At 41.3% G+C, this 21,143-nt stretch overlaps 4 protein-coding genes across 6 annotated transcripts; 2 read left to right on the top strand and 2 right to left on the bottom strand.

The window, feature by feature from the left end:
• Window positions 1–231: 231 nt before the first annotated feature.
• On the bottom strand, window positions 232–1,579 carry LOC138241174 (myosin heavy chain, clone 203). Its single transcript, XM_069194019.1, has one exon. The coding sequence runs from the start codon at window positions 1,533–1,535 to the stop codon at window positions 717–719; it is 819 nt and encodes a 272-aa protein (XP_069050120.1). The 5' UTR covers window positions 1,536–1,579; the 3' UTR covers window positions 232–716.
• Window positions 1,580–2,563: 984 nt separating this feature from the next.
• yipf1 (Yip1 domain family, member 1) lies at window positions 2,564–10,071 on the bottom strand. 3 transcript variants are annotated; one of them, XM_069194016.1, is made up of 10 exons: window positions 9,969–10,071; window positions 9,511–9,582; window positions 8,155–8,315; window positions 7,711–7,791; window positions 7,416–7,503; window positions 6,415–6,531; window positions 5,680–5,846; window positions 5,184–5,366; window positions 3,901–4,009; window positions 2,564–3,101 (listed from the first exon to the last, which is right to left on the bottom strand). In XM_069194016.1, the coding sequence occupies exons 2-9, from the start codon at window positions 9,539–9,541 to the stop codon at window positions 3,914–3,916; spliced, it is 924 nt and encodes a 307-aa protein (XP_069050117.1). In that variant the 5' UTR covers window positions 9,542–9,582; window positions 9,969–10,071; the 3' UTR covers window positions 2,564–3,101; window positions 3,901–3,913. The 3 variants fall into 3 exon arrangements, with proteins under 3 accessions (XP_069050117.1, XP_069050119.1, XP_069050118.1); XM_069194018.1 differs by having other exon boundaries at window positions 3,905–4,009; XM_069194017.1 differs by having other exon boundaries at window positions 9,977–10,055.
• A 449-nt stretch (window positions 10,072–10,520) lies between these two features.
• dio1 (iodothyronine deiodinase 1) lies at window positions 10,521–14,758 on the top strand. Its single transcript, XM_006634670.3, has 4 exons — window positions 10,521–10,967; window positions 11,057–11,200; window positions 11,811–12,010; window positions 12,842–14,758. The coding sequence occupies exons 1-4, from the start codon at window positions 10,610–10,612 to the stop codon at window positions 12,905–12,907; spliced, it is 768 nt and encodes a 255-aa protein (XP_006634733.3). The 5' UTR covers window positions 10,521–10,609; the 3' UTR covers window positions 12,908–14,758.
• A 1,858-nt stretch (window positions 14,759–16,616) lies between these two features.
• lrrc42 (leucine rich repeat containing 42) lies at window positions 16,617–21,046 on the top strand. Its single transcript, XM_069194014.1, has 8 exons — window positions 16,617–16,723; window positions 17,396–17,874; window positions 18,064–18,195; window positions 18,409–18,527; window positions 19,486–19,574; window positions 19,700–19,813; window positions 20,274–20,358; window positions 20,464–21,046. Exons 2-8 carry the CDS (start codon window positions 17,408–17,410, stop codon window positions 20,736–20,738), a joined length of 1,281 nt encoding a protein of 426 aa, XP_069050115.1. The 5' UTR covers window positions 16,617–16,723; window positions 17,396–17,407; the 3' UTR covers window positions 20,739–21,046.
• The last annotated feature ends 97 nt before the right edge of the window (window positions 21,047–21,143 follow it).

Genomic DNA, 21,143 nt, shown 5'->3' with positions numbered 1-21,143 from the left:
ACATGATTTACTACAAAGCATATGTAGGATGTACACATATTTATAAACACAAAGCATGCATGCAGTCGTTTTGATCGACATAAATTCATTTGTAGTATTTACATATTTCGTTTTTTTTATAAAACACTGTTATATACATTCACATTTTGTTTATCTGCTCTGTTTTTGGCATATTTAGAAAGCTATATGCAATCATGCTTAAAATTCCATTGCAAATTCCAAAGACAAAAGTCACCAACGAAAAGTGTATTTTTATATTCCTCAAGTAACCATCTGTCGCTAAAACAAAACATGGTCAACACAAGTAAATATCAACAAGGCAAAATTGTAAATGTGTGTTTGTCTGTCCTTTGCCCAATGTCTTGCAAGCCTTTGGGATTCGTGTTGCGCACATAGTTTCGTATTTTCAAAAATGTTTATTCGTTTTGTTTTTAAATAATCAAAATTGTTTGTTTTTTTTCGCCTGCTTGTAGTATACTCGAGTCGCGGCATTATGAAACACTAATGAAATCATTCACTGGCAAGCAACCATCTGAACAGAAAGAAATGAACAGTAGCGGACGTCATCCTTGTAGCAGGTGCCCGGTTGATCCCAGACGCCTCCAGCAATTTGCTTTTACAATGGTTTTGAAGCAGTAACATTGTACAAAATGCAACAATTCTCTCACTGGGGCAATAACCACGGACGGCGCTGTCTTCAGTTCTCAGCCTCACATTTAATTATGCACACCTCTCCATTTGTCCGCATACGATGGGGAATGAAATGTACTTTCAATCGGTGGTGTCCTCAGCTTCACAGATCCAGCAGCGCTTTCCGAGCTTTTCTGTCTCTCGGTGTCCCGTTGAGTTTGTCTGAACTCCCAGGAGCTGGTGGCAAGTCTCTGACACATGTGTACGGGTGGTCCAGTTTGGACAGATTTGTTGGAAACCTGTAGTTGCGCAGGCCTTTGATTTATAGCCGGCAGGGCCAGCTGCTCCCTCTCTGTCCTCTTGTCCTCCCAGAGTTTTAACAACCGCCTCTGGTTGTTAGTCATGTCCTTGAGATCGCGTTGCAAAGATGACACCCGTTCCTCTAAAATCGCTTTGGATGTCGCAACGTTGGAGAGCTCAGACGCAAGGTGGTCCATCCGCAGTTTAAACTTTCCATTTTCCTCGGTCAGCCGATCGCACAGTTCCTCTGTATCTTTCAAATCACTGATTATATCCTTCGTAGTTTTCCCTCGGAATTTAGGATCCGACTCCAGTCCAAGGTCGGTCCTAAGACTCTTCACAGTTTTGCGCAGCTCTCTGTTATCAGAAGAAAGGTTTTTAATTTTCTGCTTGAGTGATTCAGTTTGAGTTCTTACCTTGTTCTCAGACACTCGCAGTCTTTCTTTAAGTGCGCTTTCTTTCTGCAGCGCGTCGTCTCTTTCCTTTCTATATTTTTCTACAAGTTTTAAAGCCTCCGATCTCGATGAAATTTTTTCTCTGGCGTTTGGAGAGGCCATAACACTTGTTGGTGTTACGCGGTAAAATGCATAAATGAGAATGTTCATTATGCCATGTTCAAAATGATAAGTTTTTAAACTTATTTCAATTCAGCTGAGCATCATGATACGCATCATGATAAAGTTGACGACACATAAAGATTCCGCTTTTTAAAAAAATACATATTTTTTTTTACGAATGTAATCGATATTTTATAGCCCTATGATTGGAAAATAATACCAGTAGAACCTCAATGTCCACACTTGTTTTTACTCTGAAACAAAATTGTGGTCTTTATATAAACTCGGGTCTATATGGCGAGAACTAACACCCATGTAACCCTAAGCTAAGGGCTAGAATGACCATTAATTAGTGGGAACCTTACCATTTACACAGTATCAAATGATATTTGTTACTTTGTTAATTAGAAACCAGTACTTTGACGAGGTAACACGGAATTTATTCCTTAATTCCTTACGACGTCCCCAACACGTTTGTAGTTGTTTTCAGATTTAATTCATAAATTACCTCAAAGCAGCATTAGTGTTAAATTGGTGAATTTGAAGTGAACAGGGTCAGGATGGAGGTAGAGGGGATCATGGAGCCATGCTATGGAGACGCGTCTTTATGCCAGAAACTTTATACTGAATATCAAAACGAATATGGACAATCAAAAACTCTTAACAATTCATAACTTCCATAAACAGTCAGACAGACTCGTCTGAAGGCATTTCCTTTAATTTGATACATATTCTTTGGTTACATTCTTCCTCCTTTAATATTTAAGTGCTGGAGTAGTACAAGTGTACTGTTGAATAGGCTGGCATCAACCTCCAAGTGCAGCACACTGGATATGTAGGGGTGTGAATCCAGACACCCTGCTCTATGGGCAAGAAAACCGTCCCAGGCAGCCAAAGCTCAGGCCAATGACTGATTAATTAATGAAGTAATTAAAATGACCCAATTTCTGGGTCAATGGAAATACATATTAAAAACATTAAGATCTGTGTTGAACTTTTCCAGTGTTATTTTCTGTTGTTGCTACTCTTCAGCTGCTCAGCTTATGTTATGGTCAGAAATAACATTAACAAAGGAGTCATTTTAGAAACATTTATTCACCTCTTTCACCAGCATCGAGTTTGGCCTGGACATAGGTTTTCCCAGGCACGGCAGGACTTTCATATTGTTTTTGTAGCAAAAAATACAAAAAATGCCCACAAACCCCACCCTTAATGAATGGTGTAATTGCTAATTTAACCTAAAAAAGAGCTTGTTGAAATTAATAATAATATAATAAACACCTTTGATAATAAACCACCTTTCTGAAAATGCCTACAATAACCAGGTTTTATACAACCAATAAATAGGTAAACAAGTTACCACCTGACTCTGTTTACACCTTAATACACACCCTTGTATTGTACATTCTACACAATGATTGTAATTCCCAATGCCAGTCTTTAAGGCCATTTAAAATACCTCTCATTAAAAAGCTCAGTCTGGTTCCTGTATTTCCTTCTAGGTGCCTTAATATGAAAAAAACTGTTCATATCATAACCCAGTTCACTGCACTGGAGAAATCCAGTCTTCTCATCTTCAGTGTAACGTCTGTGCAATAAGGTTACGAAAGGAACCTGAAATTAAAATGAAAGAATGCCATGGAAAAAGTCACAAAAAGTGTGTTAGGTCACAGTTTCTGTCCTAAAATATGAATCATAAACACCAGCTTGCTCATTTTTTCTTTTTTTTTTCAGGTGGATAGGGTGTACTGTTTATTGAAAAATAATATCAAACACTCTAAGCTTTTGCTTAAAAGCTTTGTTTGCAGTTTTTCAGTATTTGTATCATAAAAAGCAGGTGTACAGGTAAGTATCTGTATTGAAATCATTAGCATACAGGCCTAACACCTCCACCTGTCTGAAAACCAGTGCTGGTGACAGAATTCCAGAAATATATTAAAAAACAGGCAGGATCTCTCAGCAAAGGGACTTTCAACATTAGCCGCACAAGAATCGAATCGGACTGTACAAATGGTTAATTTAAACATTAGCCCTCCCCATTTTCTCTCGTTGAGTAATGTTCAGAGGAAAAAGGGCACTGCCAGGAGATTAGTCTTTATGTGTAAGAACACAAACAGGGACTGCCACTCTCATTTTTTGAGCAATGATATTCTGAGTAACAGAAAACCCTATCTATGTAACATGTACGTTATACATGCCAATGAAAATCAGCTTGAAATACAAATGAGTGGCCATTGTCATTTCTGCCTGTTTACACAAAACAATTCTTTTGAAAGGGCATTTTAAAACCTCGGTTAAGGTACATTTTTTCCTCCCTCTATTTCTGACATTCGGATCAAAGAAGATAATACTGTTATTATTCCACAGGTTTCCATTACTCTTGCACAGCAGGGCTCAGAAGAATGCACCTTACCTACAGCAAGTGTTTAATTAAGGTGGGCCTTCACTGCTGCCACTGTCTGGTTGGATGCCGTGGGGCCAGCGTTGCCCAGCCCGACTTCTTGTGAATCAAAAAAGTATTGCTGCGGAAATTAGAAAACCAGAAGTCTCAGCTCTGAGAGGTTCAGGTGTCTTGGCTGCTTTATTTGGGTCTTGGCAGTAGCAGACACACATGATAAATGGCAGGGGACACCTGACACCCCTGCAGACCCAAGCGGTTCCACACCTGAAACATAGCCTTGTGTGGACTAACTGGCAGTGTTCCATAGAGGTCTATGGCCAGTGTCAGTGTTTCCATTAAAGTCCTCCAAAGAAAACTAACACGACACCCAGCTCTGAGTGTTGCACATTCAGATAACTGCCAACTACCACAATTACAGCTGTCTGTGGGCAAGGTGTGCGCCCACACAAGTACAGCCCAGTCATTTAATGCCATGGTATAATAACACTCCCTGGGTCGTACTGCATCGACAGTGACAGTGAGAACGCCATGCTCTGAATGCCAGTAATGCATCATAACCACACTGTTATTCTCTCATTTGAAAACAGCAGGAAATGAGCTTACGTATCCCATGTCGAAGTACACGTGGTTAAGGAATACAGGACTCAGGCTAGCGTGAAGCACGTTTCCCGAGAGGCGTCACATGCGAAAAGATGTGAAATGTGACATGCGAAAAGATCATTCCTGATGCAAGAAATCGTAAAGGGTTAATAAAGTGATGAAGTTATGTTATGCTTCCCGAGAGGTGTCACATCGCAAAGAGAAAGAGCTGAGACAAGGCGGGAGAATTACTATACAACTCGGGTGGAAACTATAGGATTGATGTAATATCGCCTGGGTGGGAACAGTCCAGGTGTGATCGAAAAAGAATGTGCAAGCAAAGCAACAACATCTCAGCAAGACTTCTGATCAAGTAATATAGTTTGTATTTGTTTTGTCTGTCCATCGATTATTGAAAGAAAGCATTAGTGGAGTAGATGGCGACAGGTGGGCCTGCGCAAACACACTCACTTGCTCACGGAAACAAACTGAATGCCCCGATTAACTTGAGCAGCATGTGCCAGTATGGCCAAAGTAAACCACAGCCGCCAATAACCAGGGGAGAACATGCAAACTCTACACAGGAGGCATGCCAGTCCAGAATCCAGCCCAAGTGGCGAAGGACAAGAGCGTCAATCTTCCCAATATAGCTGCACGCTTTTTTTTTTTTACTTTGAGAAGAAAAAAAAATATATTTATACAAGGCAAAGGCCTACCTTACATCCAACTGCAAGCAAGACATGAAGAGCAACAATGGCCGAAACAGTGGCTACAGCGATCCGGTGGTGGTCATCTCGGACAGCTGGCCAAAACGTCATGACCAGAACCGACCCGGACAGGCACATGGCACACACGATGGACACCCATCGCACCGTCTCGTTGGGAATTACCCACAAGACCTAGCAGGAGACATCACAATGAAAGGCGAGGAAATGAGTCAGTAAATCTCGCAAACAACAGCAATATTAACAGTGTATTTATAACTGTCAAGTTATGATATTAGATATTCCTTAACCAAATAAGAAGCAAGCTACTTCAAAAGTCTATTAATTGCTGTTAGGTTTAAGATTTTGTCACGAACTAGATGTAATGTTTACATTGTATTAAAAAAAAATCATCTCAATTCTGGAAGTAATGCTGAAGTGCGGTAACAATTGGAAGTGTTCCGCGGAAAAGCAGAGTAATGCTATGAAACGGACAGGATGTTCTCACCGCTGCGGGGATGTATATGAACAGAGAGTAGCCGTAGACGCAGACGATCTCCAGAAAGGAATACGACACTATGCTCATCACTTTGCTGTTCCTCCACATCAGAAAGCCCCAGAGACCGAGAGGCACCAGCCAGGCGTAGCTGTAGATGGCCGTGGCCGCAATGGTCACTGTGAAAGCAGTAAACATCAGACCAGCGCACTGCAGCCAGCACACAACAAGTGATGACGCTCTGTACCAGAGCCGACTTCTGGAAAAAAACTGATTTTCCCAAATGGGCGAACATACTATTACTTGGCATGCATGAAAAGGTTTTGTAGTAAACGATAATTATTCGATTTAGAAAATGTTTTCGACTGGGAGTCTGTAACAGAACTGGGGTCAGGAGCCTTTCTGCTTTGGACTCCAGTTGACCTAACTGTCCTACTCGGCAGGAAATTATGAGTCCTACCCAGGAGTGCAGATATTGGTCAGCAGGTGGCTTTATTTCCCCAAGAAGAATCGGCTAACTCCAACAGAATGGCAGTCTTAATTGTCTTCATGCAAAACAAATAAGGCCCATGCATCTTCAACCAAATCTTTCATCTGGGATGCGGATGGATATATTTCAATGGGCGTTTAACATCTGGAAAGCATAGCCGTTGTGTCAATGCTGCACGGGGACATTTCAGATTCTGCAGGAGAAACAAACTGTTTGGCAGCTGTCGGCTGGGTGTCAAGGACAAAAGGCTGACTGACCTTTCCTAAATTCAGGCACATAGTGATGATGAGGGTCGCCGTGATGCACAAGGAAACTGGAGATGTTTCCACTAATGGCGATGGCAAACACCAGGGTGGCACAAATCCAGAAGGGTCCTGTAATTAGACAGGGTTTCATTAACAATGCTGTAGCAGGCGTCTACAACAAGGCCCGTGGAAATCCCAGAAATGAGTTTGTGTTTACACAGATGTCTCATATGTATATGAATGCAATGGAAATCGCCTTGGTAATTATTTATATAGCTGTAGCACAGCTACACGATTCTAATGCACACGTATAAGTCAAGCATGGGTCACAGGAGAAAATCAGGAGTATCTGAAGACAATGGGCATGGGACCATAACGAAGCTGTGCATAGGTACCACTCACTAGAAAGGATTGGGCATAGGTTGAGAATGTGTGGGGAGGTGAAGGAGAGGCTGTGGAAAGAGGTGTTTTTTTTAATAGAAAAGAAACTCTTTTTATTCCGCATTTAAAATAATATTCTAGTAGCCATTGTCCCTCGGGCTGTGGATCCTTTCTTCTACCTTTCACCTGTGATACAGGTGACTTTTAAAAAAAGCATCACTTTTATTGAAGCCATCGACACAAACGGAACAGATTCCAATTGCCCTTCATGCCCGTCTCGAAACCAAACGATATTAAGTTAAGTTAGAATGCTTAAGGTGTGCTTTTGGAAACGCACACAGGAAAACTTTCTGGCTGGTGCTCCTACTCAAGCTAATTACAACATTTCAAATTTCTGTAACTCATCATTTCACCTTTCTCCTTTTCAGACTACTTGTAGAAAAATGCAAAGAAGGCATGCTCTCCATCAAAACGTCGTGAAGACCACCATGGTGGTTTTAATACTCTGATAAATGGCAGGTGCACATTTTTTTCCTGGGGGACAACATTAACAAGAACTAACCCAAACCCCCTTCTGTTAATTAACAACTGCTCGAAGGGAAATGTGATCCCATTGCATGTGCATTACTCACCGTAGAGATCCGGGTTGCTCCGGATGTAGAGGCGGACAAAGTTTTTCCCAGGCAGTGGCAAAACGGACCCTTTGATTCTATTCAGGACCTGACGGAAAAGGAAATGAATAACAAAAACATCCAAATACATTCTCTAAAAAACTGCCACTACAAAAGAAGGAAAAAGTTAGCAATGGATCAAAAAGAAGTCATGACAAAGGTCCAAACCACTGGGATAAAACTGGGGTTACAGCAGAAGCACAGAGGCAAACATCTGTCTGTCATTGCTTTTATATGGCATGAAAAAGATAGGCACCTGATCTGTGTCCACGTCGAAAAATGTTTGGTAATATTCAAACGTCCAAAAGGGAGCACTCTTCTTCTGACCAGCGAGCAGCTGTAAGAAAACAAAGATGTTTTAGAACTCTGAGAGGAGACGTACTGGTGCAAAAACTGCTGTCTGCTGGTAAAGATTATCCTAAAACTACAAAAGTTACGCACGGTTTTCTGCCAAGCCCTGTCTTGAGACTGGCTTGAGTTTAGCTCTATTTTTTTTCCCCATTAGGTGCGATCACAAGCGAAAAGGGTCAGCAAATACACTTGCTCTTCCTGATTTCCAAAACAACTGACAAATATAACGTTCTGTTCATTTGCATGATGTTGCATTAAACCCCTACTTCCTCAAAAAGCGCACAAGAATACTCGGATCCTCTCTTGGAAGAAAGTGCGCTGGTTTTCCCCAAATTCCCAGCTTCCTTGCCTCCGTTTTATCCGAGTCTTCATTCCCTAGGAGATCCTCCTCCTGTCTGGGGGTCTTCCCTGCACTTCTCCGCTGGTTGCTCGGCTTGTCGTTCGGATCCCCAATGCTGATGGTGGTTGCATCCCGATTGGCAGCCAGCAGGTTTTCAGCATCTTCAAATTCTTTAAAAAATAATAATAATGACCTTTCTGTCTACATCTACAATTTTGGGGATTTAAAAAATCCTGGGACACTTTTTATGAATTAGAAACCCATATAGGCTTACATCCTGGAATATGTTTCATTTATTAGCATTCTGTGATTCTGAAATATTCTCAATCCATAAAATATCCTCTGGATATACCTACCACACCCCAATTTATACATGAAAGGCATTAATAATGCAATGACTGCGATTTGTTCCAATACGCATTTGTTGCATTTTCAATGTTTTAGTAGATTTACTGAACACTGGCATCAGCTCAGTTTCAGGAATCACTCCTGTCCATCCATTTTCTACCCAGTTCATCCAGTACCCGGTTGCGGGGGACCTGCCGGAGCCTATCCCAGCAAGGAAGGAGAGCACGGCACGTCCACCCTGGACAGGGCACCAGCCCATCGCAGGACACCAACAGACACAAAACCAGACAGGCACGCACTCACCAGGACCAGTAATCCCAGAAGTCATTGAAACTTCCAGTATGCCTTAGTGCTGTGGGAGGAAACCGGAGCGCCCCAGATGAAACCCACGTGAACCTGGGAAGACCATGCAAACTCCACACAGACATCATCCCAGGAACTGAACCCAGGGCCCCAGGAATGCCAACCACTGTGCCACATACTTTGTACTTCTTATGTATTATTTCGGGCATTCTTAAATTAATTAGAAATAGTATTCATAATTTTGATGACAATTACAAATAGCAGAGGCTGTATGGTATCAAGGTATCTAACACCTTGAAGGCTACTTTTAGCCAAAGGGACTTTTATCTGTACCATTTCCACAGCTGGGCATCCTAGTGGAGCAATCCGAGGGAAGTACTCTGATCAAGAATACAATCTTCCAGTTATGAGTCCAGAGACTTAACCACTGCTCCGCATTAATGGTTTTGCATAAAACCAACAACCCACGCAACAGCAGAACAGTCCTTAATGCAAGTGAGCGGTCATATCACACTCGAGGGACTATATACAGGGCAGTCGTAAGCGAACAATATATCTATTACACATCAATTAACTGAATTTACTGGAATACAGAATTGCACTTAAAAACACGGGTATAATATCGCAACAGGAAGAAAACTACCCACGGACGGTCCATTCACTTCCTACACCACTGCCAGCGTGAAATTGTGAGACACTAAAACAATCGTCCACCTTGAAAATGCAGATCATCGACAGCCGCCATTCACGCAGGTGTGCCCCTTGTCCAAGCAAAACATCCAATTTCTGGGGAAACAAAACTTCACGTTATCTACGTGTTGAGCTGTAGTCAATGTTAAATAAGTCGTGCTACAGAAAATCCTTCCTCCTTATCCGTTTTAATGGTCATCCAAATTAAGTATTTTTCTGCTTGATCAGTATCTAGAATGAGTGTGCCTGTCTTCTGTCTATATTACAAAGCAGATAATATATTTTAGGACTTTGTTAACTGCGTACGCCACTCCGTTTGTGTTCACGTTTCTACGGAGGCCTAGTAAGTACCGCAAAAATCAAATCAGATCAAAAATCTGCTGCATAATCCTTCTTGAAAAGGGATTTTAACCGAGCACAAAAACTAAGAATACTGAAGTGTTTAAAAATGTTCTTCGTATGAAGCGCGCATATCAACATACCAACACACCTCCGCAATCTGCATGGACTTCCGCCTTTGAGGCGTCATCGGTCTGTGGATGACGTCCCACGCCAACAGTCCCGTAAAGGAAGAAGTATTCTTTACTGCTAGAAACGATGTAACACGTCAAGATGCGTGCTCCACACACGCTTTAAAGCGAATGGATACATAGGTTGATACGGAAATTAAGCACATACTACAAAACTGTAAAGACCAGAACACCAACTAGAGATGGTTCTGCCCCTCACGGTATTGTGTGATTATTAATTAGTAATAATATTAGGAGTAAAAGTTCTCATTTCAGATGCACTGCTGTTGCTGCTGTTGCACTGCTAATTGTAGAACCCAAAGATTTAAGATAAAAGGCTTTGGTTGCCTTTTTGGACCATAACGAAAATCACACCTATTTGTTTTTGTCCTGTTTATACGTCTAATTATGCATTTGAATTTCATGTTATACGGTAAAAGACTGGGGGTCGGGAGAACATATTTTTTTGCCCCTCACGAAAATCCCACTTTTTTTTCCTATTGTACACGTCTAGGTCTGCGTTTGTTTTCGATGTCATACGGTAAAAGACAAAAGTCGGGAGAACATCGTGAATTTGGAAGCGCCCTCCTCTGAAACTCCCTGCTGTCCAGGTGATGCGCCCACATAGGCGGTATCCAGCCATGGAGAAGCTGAAGGTTTATTTGTTTTCCATATTTTTGGTTTTCGTGGTTTTTGTGCAGTCGCTGTTTTTTAAAATCCTCTCCGTAGTCTCGCCGACCCTGACGAAGACCATTTTGCTGAAGCTGGGCGAAAGGTCCACAATGACCCAGAACCCCAACTTCAGATATGAAGACTGGGGACCTACGTTTTATCAGCTCGCTTTTCCTAAAGCCGTGCTCGCTTTCCTCAGGAAAAGTCTCAGGGACGAAGCGTTTGTAGGTCATCCTGCACCGGACACCGCTGTATTGACCTTGGAAAGGGAAAAGACGAGCGTTTGTAGCTTTATGAGAGGTAACGGAGATAACGTCGACGCTGTGCTGCAGTGCATTCACATATTCTGACCTAGCTGTTCATGCATGTTATGGCGCTTTTCTCCCCAGGCGACAGACCGCTGGTGCTGAGCTTCGGAAGTTGTACCTGACCCCCGTTTTTATTCAAACTTGAGGAGTTCAAGCAGCTTGTCAGAGACTTCAGCGCTGTGACAGACTTCCTCATCATCTATATAGCCGAGGCGCATGCGACAGGTACGAGACGAGCACTCTGGCTCATCCGATTATTAACACAAATCCATGGCAGTACCTGGCCTTTAGCTGAATTCCTATCCTTCCAACACATTTCATAACATTTATGGCGATATATATATAATAAACATTACGATAAAAATGAAATCCTCACGTTTTTATAGCGCCTTTCTGGACACTCCACTCAAAGCGCTTTACAGGTAATGGGGATCCCCTCCACCACCAGTGTGCGGCCCCACCTGGATGATGAGATGGCAGCCAGAGTGCACCAGTACTCTCCCCGCACACCAGCTCTCAGTGGGGAGGAGAGCAGAGTGATGAAGCCAGTTCTGAGATGGGGGTTATTAGGAGGCCACGATGGGTAAATGCAAGGGGGGAAATTTGGCCAGGACGCCGGGGTTAACACCTCCATATACAGTATATATCGCCCTTTTCAGGGACGACGGCGTGCCCAACCGATCGCTGTTCGGCAGGCAAACCAGGCTTCAGAAATGAAGCCCGTTCAAATCAATCAACTTCAGGAATTGAAGCGTTGTTCTGCATTAAACTGTCATGAGCGTGCGTGAATTATATACCTAGAAGTGTTTTGTTGTTGTTGTCGTTGTTGTTTTAGACGGCTGGTCTTTTAAAAACAACATTGATATCAAAACCCACAGGAGTCTGCAGGATCGCCTGGCGGCGGCCCGCAGGCTCCTGCAGGAGGGTCCCCTCTGCCCCGTCGTCGTGGACGACATGAGCGACGTGACGGCGTCGCGCTACGGGGCTCTGCCCGAAAGGCTCTACGTGCTGCGGTCCGGGAAAATCATATACAAGGCAAGTTTCACCGTCTCTACCGGTTAAATGTGCAGGCTTGCAGCTTCGCCGAGGGGTGAGGGCGGGGTGCGGGCGACCTGAAATGCAAGTACCTTCGCACGCGATCAAGACTGCCACCGGCTCGGACCCGTCAGGACTGAGATTTTATTGCCTCAATTTCATGGCCGCTGATTTTCAAGCAGCCGGCGCTTTATTGCCCTGTAAAAGATCCTGGGACAGTGATCTAACTCGCCAGTTGAACGCGGTTCATTTTGACCCCGAATAGACTGTTCTTAGAAGTTGGACGACAGGCCTGGAGCTGTGTGCAGCTGGCTCGCAGGCCTCGGGGTCCCGTGTTCGATTCCGGCCTGCAGCTCCTTCTGCGTGGAGCTTGCACGTTCACACGCGTCAGCATTGCTCATTCCTGGGTGCTCCAGTTTCCTTCCGCAGTCCAGAAGCAACATATCCGAGTCAATATCTTGGATTAGGCGTCTCACATTGTTCCAGTATACGCGCCTTTCTGTTTCCATTCAGCACGCAGGTTGCAGGACGCAGTCCTGCCCCGTGTCTAGCTTTGTGAAACCCTCTAAGTAAGCTATTTAAAATGGGTTTATTCCATGCTGAAAAGAGAAGAAAAAAGACACAACGTTTCGGCTGTGGAACCTGAAGAAAGCTCCACAGCTCCATCTCTTTTCAGCACGGAATAAACCGATTACTTGTTCCTTTGCAGCCTGCGCATGCTGTCGCAGCTACCCACCTGAACCAATTTAAAATGTGTACAATATTTAAGAATAAATACAAACCTTTTTCCCGTTCCTGTTCCCAACTGTTTTTCTTTTGTCGTTGTGACAGGGTAAAATGGGTCCCTGGGGATACAATCCAGGAGAGGTGCGTGACGTTCTGCAAAAGCTGAACTAGGAGAATCTTGTTTTCTTCTATTTATTGTGCCTTGTTTGCTCAAAAGAAACACAAGATGGGTTAAAAACAAGTGGAGGCAATTCGGTCCAAATACCCCGCTGGCTAATTCACACCTAATGAACTCAAGGATCTCAGTTTCGTGACGGACGTCAGGGTGTCGGCTTCTGATGGCTGTGTAGCTTGTTCCATACTCCCAGAGCGCTCTGGGTTAGGAGGTGCCTCCTGCACTCGGTTTTGAATGCACTTCCACATGGTGGAATAGTGGTGCATTGTTTTGATAAGGGCTTTTTAAAGAAAATGCAAGAGTCGTGTGCAATAAAAAAAATAGCAAAGTAACTTGTTGTAATAACAGCAAACACATAACTGAATACACTTGAAATCTCACTACAATGATCCTTACACATTTTAACATTTTATCACAATTTCAACATGTTGATAGTCACAGAGTCTCGGAGATGAGGGAAATGTATTCCAAGGGTGGTGTGGGGCAGCTAATAAAAGGGAAGCATTCTGACACGTTTTTCTGTTTTCTGTGCTTTGTGCTTGATGGCAGCAGTAGAAAACCTTCAGTCGCTGTAACCTGATTGCCCAAAATACAGATCAGATAAGCACAGACACTGGTGATACCTGCCTTAATAATGAATGACATGGTGCCTAGACTATGCAAGCAGTCCTATTTAATATTAAAGGACGGCTCTAATTAAAATGCACAGAAAAATGTAAATACACATTTAAGCATGGGGAGATAGAGGGAAAAAAATAAATGGACGTATGTTTCTTTCCACAGTAATACTTGTTAAACTTTTTTCATCACAGAGAATCCCACAGTGCTTTGCACATGAGAAGGGGTCCATTTCAGTGCCCATTTAGGTGAAATATCCATGTGTGTAACACATGGTAGCCAGTGGGAGCTAGCAGCCCAGATTGTGCAAGCCCAGAGTGGGGATTTAATCAGCACACCAGGAGGCTTCTTGAGGGCCAATTAATTAGGACTTTAAATGTGGAATGAGTTAAGTCGGGGATGCAACCGAGATCCAGCTTTTTGCCAACTGAGAAGACCTGGACAGATTTGGAGGATTATGAATAACATCTTAAGAAGAAGAACTTCATCTTCGCTTAAAATATATTTTGTATTGTGTAAGCAGCCTCCCTGTTAACCTATTGGTATGCTTTCCTGTGTCCTGTACTATGCTTCAGATCCCTTGCATACCAACTACACCCCACATGAGCTAAATAGATGTACTGGGGCAGGGGTTTACAGTAATTATGAGCATTCATTACTGGGTTTAAGGTCCAAGTACTCGAAGTGAATGCTATGCAAATAAAAACTTCTACCATATTTTTTCATTGCAAGGTTCCTTTCAGACATTGTGGTGGAGTAATGAAAGATTATGACTGTTTGAGCTGTTAAAATGACATGAGGTAGCAATACTGGTCAACAATGTCATGGCTGGGTAATTTTCTCCATACTCCTACAAACCAAAGATGAGATTTTGTTGAGTGGTTTTGGGATATTGCTTTGTGAATCTGCTTCTAATATGTTTTTTTAATGTTTTCTATTGTTGTACTGGATGCCAATGCTCCTTGTTGTGTTGTGTTCTTTTCTGGTTTTATATGTGATGGTTACAGCTAAAATCTTCGGAGTGTTGTAACCTGAAGGCTGAAAACGGAAAATGACAAGACAATGGAAGAGCATGGGTCATTTGGATACTATTTTTGACTATTGCCCTGTGACTTGCACAAATGTTTTCATTTTCTTTTATATGCATTGTTTCAATAAATGTCATTTCTAGCTATGTTTTGCTTTTCATTGTTTTTTTGTTATAAAATAAAGTTTGACACTTTACCCAATGGTTGTTCCTTGTTTTCCAATTGCTTCTGGGGTTTTGTAAACTTATCCCAAATGTTGCACCCATTTTGACACAAAATTGAAAACTTCATAAACTATGAACTTCAGTTACTAAATTCTAGAAGTTAATTATGTATAAAAAGATACAAGATGCTGAATTTAGGATCACACTTTTCCATGTATTTTCCATGTCTTTTCAGTATTTAATGTTGGGTTTTAAAAGACTATCTCCACACTTTGTGTTTACATTAAAAAAAAACTGTATTTCACTATTTGAAATGCAATGAATAACCAAGAAATACTAATATATATTAGTTACAAAAGTCATGTTAAGACAAGTTGGATCCTGAAGGAACAATAGGTATAATTATGCAGTTCTCACTTTGTAATTTATAAGGTTATTTAATGTGTAAAGAAAAACTGCAGAAATAGCTGATAGAAGTAGCTCATTCTTTAAGTGTACATAAAGCTTTACAACACAATAAAAACATGAGGGGAAAACAAAATACTCCATTGATGTCGACATTTATTGGAGTTTTACATGACCAAGACACCAATATTTGTTTTGTGAAGTTTAATTGTACACAATTTCTATATATAGACTTACCACAAATAGTGACAGTTACTGTATTTATTTTTTATAATATAAACATTAATGGTATATATACGAGTTCCATATTATTCCTATTACCAGGTTCATATGTGGCATCCATTAGTGTTTACTATTACCTGTGAAAGTGGTCCCATCCAAACTGGATGAGGGATTGCTATTTTAGAATTTTTCTGTCAAAACTTTTAGATAAATGAGTTTTTATAGGATGTTCAGGTACATTTTGTAGATCAATTCAAATGTGGATACATATAACACAACAAATGGTTATTCATTATCAAACCTACTCTCTGTACAAAAAGAATTTGACCCTCATTGTCGTTTTTGTCCTACAATACGAACAAACATCTGCAATTTGTGCTGGCAAGACAGCAAAAATAATCCCCAACCTTTCCAGTGCTGTAGTGTCATAAACTAGGCTTCTGAAATAATTTTCGTTGTTGGGCAGTAAAGCCAAGAGGGGATTTAGAAGAGATGTCAATACATTCAAAAATAAACCGGTTAATATTTTGTCACATCTTTAAACTGTTCAAGATGTACACTTGAAAGACATTGCAAGAAGTCAATCGTAATCATACTGATACTTTCACACAATGGAAATTAAGACCGAAGAACTTAGTCTTAAAATGCAACATCCGTGGACATTTTAAAACATCGGTGATCAATATCATAATGTAAGGCATAAAATTGCTCAGGTATAAGCAATTTATGTCGCAAGTGTAGCTGGCAATGGAAATTCTCGTCTGCTTAAATCGTTTCCATACGGTGCGTGCAATTTGTAAACTAGCAGATCGGTATTAGTATTGTATTTGTGCCTATTAAATCCAACATATAAAATGAAATGGAAATAAATACCTAGGAATATAAAATTGTAGCTATTACTTAAAGAACAAAAAAATGTTACATACTGGCCTATGAAGAGAGAATCACCATCCATCTTTGCTAAACAACATCCATTGGTCTGTGTGTAACAGCAAAATATCTCCGAACCGATCGTTACAAACACTTTGTTTTTCATAGAAACATCTGAGTACTTGATAAATGCTGCAAACCTTGAAGTATAGTACAGCGAAGAAAAAACATTTGGATATGATAATCGGATATGATCGATATTTATATTTGATCCTTTTAAAATGAAAAAAAATAAACTAAAATAAGAATCCCAAACCCATTCTCTCATAAACTTCAACACACATTTAAATAGCTATCACCATGTTTAAAGGTTTATGGGTTGAACGATTTAAAAAAAAATCTGAATCCGGTAACACAGACGCTGTCTTTGTTTCTTTACGGAACTTAATGGAGGTAACAAACGCTGCTGGACAGACCGGCGAGAAATGGTAACAGCGAAGTTAAGGTCGGTTTCAAGTTGAGAAATGTTTATATTTCCTGTTTTAGAGAATAGTTCATGTAAAACCCTCAAGTGGTTAATTGTCTCCGATAATCAATTCTATTACTTACAAAAGCATATCATTTTATTAAAAAGTAAACTTCGGTACTATTGTGAAACAACTTTCTTTGCTCATAGAATAGAATGATTCGAACAGTGGTCAAACAAAATTCATAATTTTAAAGCGGATTTTCGCACTAACGTCCGTGACACAAGAGGTGTCTTCATCTGTTTTTCAGCTCACATTTGATCCGTTTACCTAAACGGAGAATGTTCCCACGGTCCTGATAACATATGCCTTTCTATCTAACGTTTTAGCTCGTTTCTTGACATTTCATGCTTCCTCTAATCGATGAAACCTAGGTTTGTTCTATATTTATACTTCGTCTGAGACCATATACGAGCGTATTATAACAAGCCAATGTTACATCCTAAGGTCATATTCAATGGAGTGCAAAAGTTTCTGTACCATTAAGGTCATTTTAATAACAATCATTTAGAACAACGCTCTTAAGTGGAATTGCCTTGTAAACTGTTGATTGGACAATTGATAAATTAAAACCATCCTGTTTTTTAAATGTTCCTAATGATCGATAGCATGCAGTAAAAGCGGTCTCCCGTTTTCTGGTTGGTTCATAGGAGGCCAGAGGGATGTCTTCTTACCTGAGCTGTGATGAATTCGGGCCTGTATATGTTCGGGAAAAAGGAGAACTGCGCTGTGTGAATGGAACAGTGCATACTAGGAAGCTAAGCCCATCCCAGATAAAGCCCTTCAGACTATTTCAGAAGGGCTTCTCCGTGCAGCTCTGTATTGAAGATGGAGCAGCAAAGCCTACCAACACCCGAAAAAAGGACCACTTCATTTTCACATACACCAAGGAGGGCAATCTCCGATACTCCGCCAAGTCGCTGTTCGACATCGTGTTAATATTTGTTGCAGAAAATGTCCAGCACCTGGAATCCCTTGTCGGGTTTCCAGATCAGATGGCCGAAAAACTCTTCACCGCAGCAGAAGAGAAGCAGAAGTTTTTAGACCCAGATATTGGGCTCAGAGCATTGCAGACATTCAGCACTGCCTATGGAAACCTAGTGCTGGGGTCCCTCTGTTTAAGGAACAGGTAAGTATCAATGCCATTTAAGTCTGTAACCCACATGGTTTAACCTGAAGCAAGACATGCACGTTATTGTATGGTCTTAGGTCATTCTTATTTAAAAAAAGCGTTTCCTCTTAATTGTTCAGTGGAAAAACTTTCCATTGGGGCTTTCCACAAGATCACCTCAGCGACTGTTTGTTCCTGCTTATGCAGGTTTCTCCTTGTGTCTGAAAAGCTGGAAGAGATCAAAGTGTTCCGCTATCTAAGAAGTCTCGACCTCTCCGGCTGCAGGCTGGGAGATGACCATGAGCTGCTGGAGCACGTCACCTCCGAGTCTCTGTGCAGGTGTGGAACAGAAGTTCGTTTTCGGACGGGTTGTGATCCAGACCGGCGGCAAACCCTTCACATTCTGAAGAACATTTTGTAGGGGTCTTGAGGAAGGTCGAGGAGGTGCTGACCCGTGTATCTTTTTCGCCTGTTTACTCTTCTGGACGATTGAAGTTGCAGCGTTTCTGCCGGTGTTTGTCTAAAAGGTGGCTGTGATGTCTGTTCCTCCAGCCTCGTCCAGCTGTCTCTAGCTGATAACTGCCTCTCAGACCACGGGCTCCGGAAGTTCACTGCTCCTGTCAGAGTGTTGAAGAGGGGCCTGGGAAATCTGGAACTGTTAGACTTGTCCAGTAAGTCTCTTAATCCTGCAGAAATAAAACTGTGATTTTCTTTAAAGTGTCATCGGCTTATGACAGATGAGTTCACCTCTTCTGGCTCTTTTGCTCCTATTGCCTGTCAGTGTACTTTTTGGAAAAAGACTATTTTACTCCATCAGTGCGGTTATCAAAAATTACAGTTAGAATTAAAGCAATCTGGTCCCTACATTATTTGAATAAAAAGACCATTTTTATCATAAAATCATAACATTTTAATGATAAGGTTTTATTTGTTTCGCTTCAATAGTGGTGCTTGAAGTAGGTCTCCCTTCCTATATAGGAAGTAAAAAATTCAAGGTTGTGAGAATACAGAACATGATGTCGGGGGTCTTGTTTCAAGAAACGGCTGGCAAAGATCCTCCCGTTGCGACAGGAGGTACTTCCTTGCACAGAGAGTGGTGGGAGTATGGAACAAGCTGCCCAGCCATGTTGTTGAGGCTGGTACCGGACTCTCATTCAAGAAACAGCTACTTGAGATCCTCATGTAGCAGCCGATGTGGCCTGATAGGTTAGAAACAAGATGAGGTCATTCAGCCTTTATGTCCTTAAGAATTATTCATTATTCTTAATTTGCAGTTGCAAGATAGTAAAAATAATATGTGTTTGTACTTCTCAAAATGTTTTCAATGCAAGAATTTGAAATCCAATTGATAATAAATGGTGTTTGATTTAATTCTCTAAATGTGGGGGGGATAAATGAGTGATTATCAGATGCAATACAAGCAGAAAAATAACATTTTGTCTTGAATACTTTTGTATAGACCAGATATTAAACAGTATCTCCATGTTTTTAAAATGAACAAGTACTGTATTTCTATTACATACCCTTTATCATTCTCGTTAGCACGTTACAATTAGGGACATTAGCAGGCACCTCTGCTAATTGAATGTATCCAATTCAGGGTCACCAGAATCACCTGTCTTTCTCTAGGGAATCCCATCATCAGCGAACGTGGAATTGGATCCCTGTCATGCTTCTCAAAGCTGCGTGGCCTCGATATCTCTGCCACTGGAGTTAAGGTCAAGAGTTGCCCTAATGATTTCTTGATCATTTGGAAGCCCTTTAATACTATTACAATAGTAGAGTATGGATTGTTTATTGTTGAAGATTTCTGATTTTGCAGGCTTTGTTTTGTTTTTTTTAGCTCGGTGCCTCAGTATTAAAACTGCTGAAGGATAAGATGGGGTTGATTCGTGCTGACAGGCCTTTGGGAGAATTCTGCCATTTGAGTTGTAGAACTGAAGGCTGGGCTGAACAGGTAACTAGAAGGTGAAACATTACTGACAAAACCAGGATTCAAAGGCTCATTGAAGTCAATAAGTGCTGCATGTCATATACTGTATATATGTAATGTCCTCTTTGACTACTTTGAAATTAAAATTAATACTGTAATACATGCTGCTGAGATGCAAGTTATTAAAACTTGATTAAACTCAAGACAATCTAGGAGAACCCAGGACAGATCTGTATAAGTTTCGGAGATGTCATCATGTGGTTACTTGGATTTCCTACTTTTGGTGAAATTACCCACTAAGGTCAAGGTAGAAATCCAATGCATAAACTAAAACTCTAAATATAAAGACATACAATGCAAGATTATTTTTTTGCACATTTTACTGAAACATACAACTTTAGGTTTGGCAACCTGGTGCCATACTGTGGTTACTGCTAGCCATAATTTTGCTTCAGGAAATACTTTCCTATATTTTTGTCCTCAGGTAGTTCACCAGTGGGACAGCCTGATATCTGAATCGACGAAACCCAGAGCTCATCTACAGCCAAGGACTAACGCTCTGCGCTTCTGTAAGACATTTCGCCAGCCTTCCACACCCTAGGCTAAACCGTCACTTAACAAACAGCGTTCCACTTTTGCCACATACTTAATTTGCATTTTTGCTCTTTTTACAGACGGGAAAGAAAAAACCCTGAGGGAGCTGTTTAAGGCACCTTCTGTAGAAGGTAGCAGGGAAGAGAATGATCGGGAAACACTGCAGTTTCATAAGCCTGTTCAAATGCCAGCCCCCGTGGATACAGGCTGCTTAACAAGGGACGTTTCGCATAAAGGCAAGAAGAGAATGGTAGCCTCTCCACAGGAAGGCAGGGGTGATTTGCAGCCATCTGCTAAGCGCCAATGTGCCACACAGCTCACTCTGCAGGACTGGGAGCTGTTGAACAGTTATTAGAGGGACACCAGACCACGCACTGCAGCGTGCGACTGAAGAAACTGCTCTTTCTAACTGCTGTCAAGAGTGAGCCAAACGCCCAGTTTTAGAGTTGCTTATTAAAAGCTTGTGCTGTACCTCCTTATATGCCCTACCAGGATCAATGTCAATTCTCAGGGCAGATATTGTTTTTTGTATTAAACCTCACTTTATGAAATCAGAGAGACTCAACCAAAACCCCTTGTACCCTGTAATGACAAAATTCAAACAATACATTTAGATATTTCCATAACCTCTGCATGGTAATATTAAATATTTGGTATGCAAAAGGGAACGTGATCTGGATTTGTTTTAACTTGTAGGAAAAATCAGCATGCATGAATTTGTAATACACCCAGATAAAAGAAACAAGGGCCTACATGTTAT

This window comes from Lepisosteus oculatus, chromosome 9 (genome assembly GCF_040954835.1).
Source record: "Lepisosteus oculatus isolate fLepOcu1 chromosome 9, fLepOcu1.hap2, whole genome shotgun sequence".
Lineage (NCBI taxonomy): Eukaryota > Metazoa > Chordata > Actinopteri > Semionotiformes > Lepisosteidae > Lepisosteus > Lepisosteus oculatus.
Note: the sequence above shows the minus strand (reverse complement) of the source record. Positions and strands in the feature narration are given on the sequence as shown.

What these genes read in the sequence shown, in the direction of transcription:
- lrrc42 (XM_069194014.1), top strand. Translation starts at nt 17,408, where the DNA reads ATGTCTTCTTACCTGAGCTGTGATGAATTCGGGCCTGTATATGTTCGG. An exon ending in TCCCTCTGTTTAAGGAACAG is followed by an intron (nt 17,875 to 18,063) that starts GTAAGTATCAAT and finishes CTGCTTATGCAG; the next exon opens with GTTTCTCCTTGTGTCTGAAA. An exon ending in ACCTCCGAGTCTCTGTGCAG is followed by an intron (nt 18,196 to 18,408) that starts GTGTGGAACAGA and finishes CTGTTCCTCCAG; the next exon opens with CCTCGTCCAGCTGTCTCTAG.
- yipf1 (XM_069194016.1), bottom strand. Translation starts at nt 9,541, where the DNA reads ATGGCGGCTGTCGATGATCTGCATTTTCAAG. An exon ending in AAGACTCGGATAAAACGGAG is followed by an intron (nt 7,792 to 8,154) that starts GCAAGGAAGCTG and finishes GTTTTCTTACAG; the next exon opens with CTGCTCGCTGGTCAGAAGAA. An exon ending in GAGCAACCCGGATCTCTACG is followed by an intron (nt 6,532 to 7,415) that starts GTGAGTAATGCA and finishes GTCTAATTACAG; the next exon opens with GACCCTTCTGGATTTGTGCC.
- LOC138241174 (XM_069194019.1), bottom strand. Translation starts at nt 1,535, where the DNA reads ATGAACATTCTCATTTATGCATTTTACCGCGTAACACCAACAAGTGTT.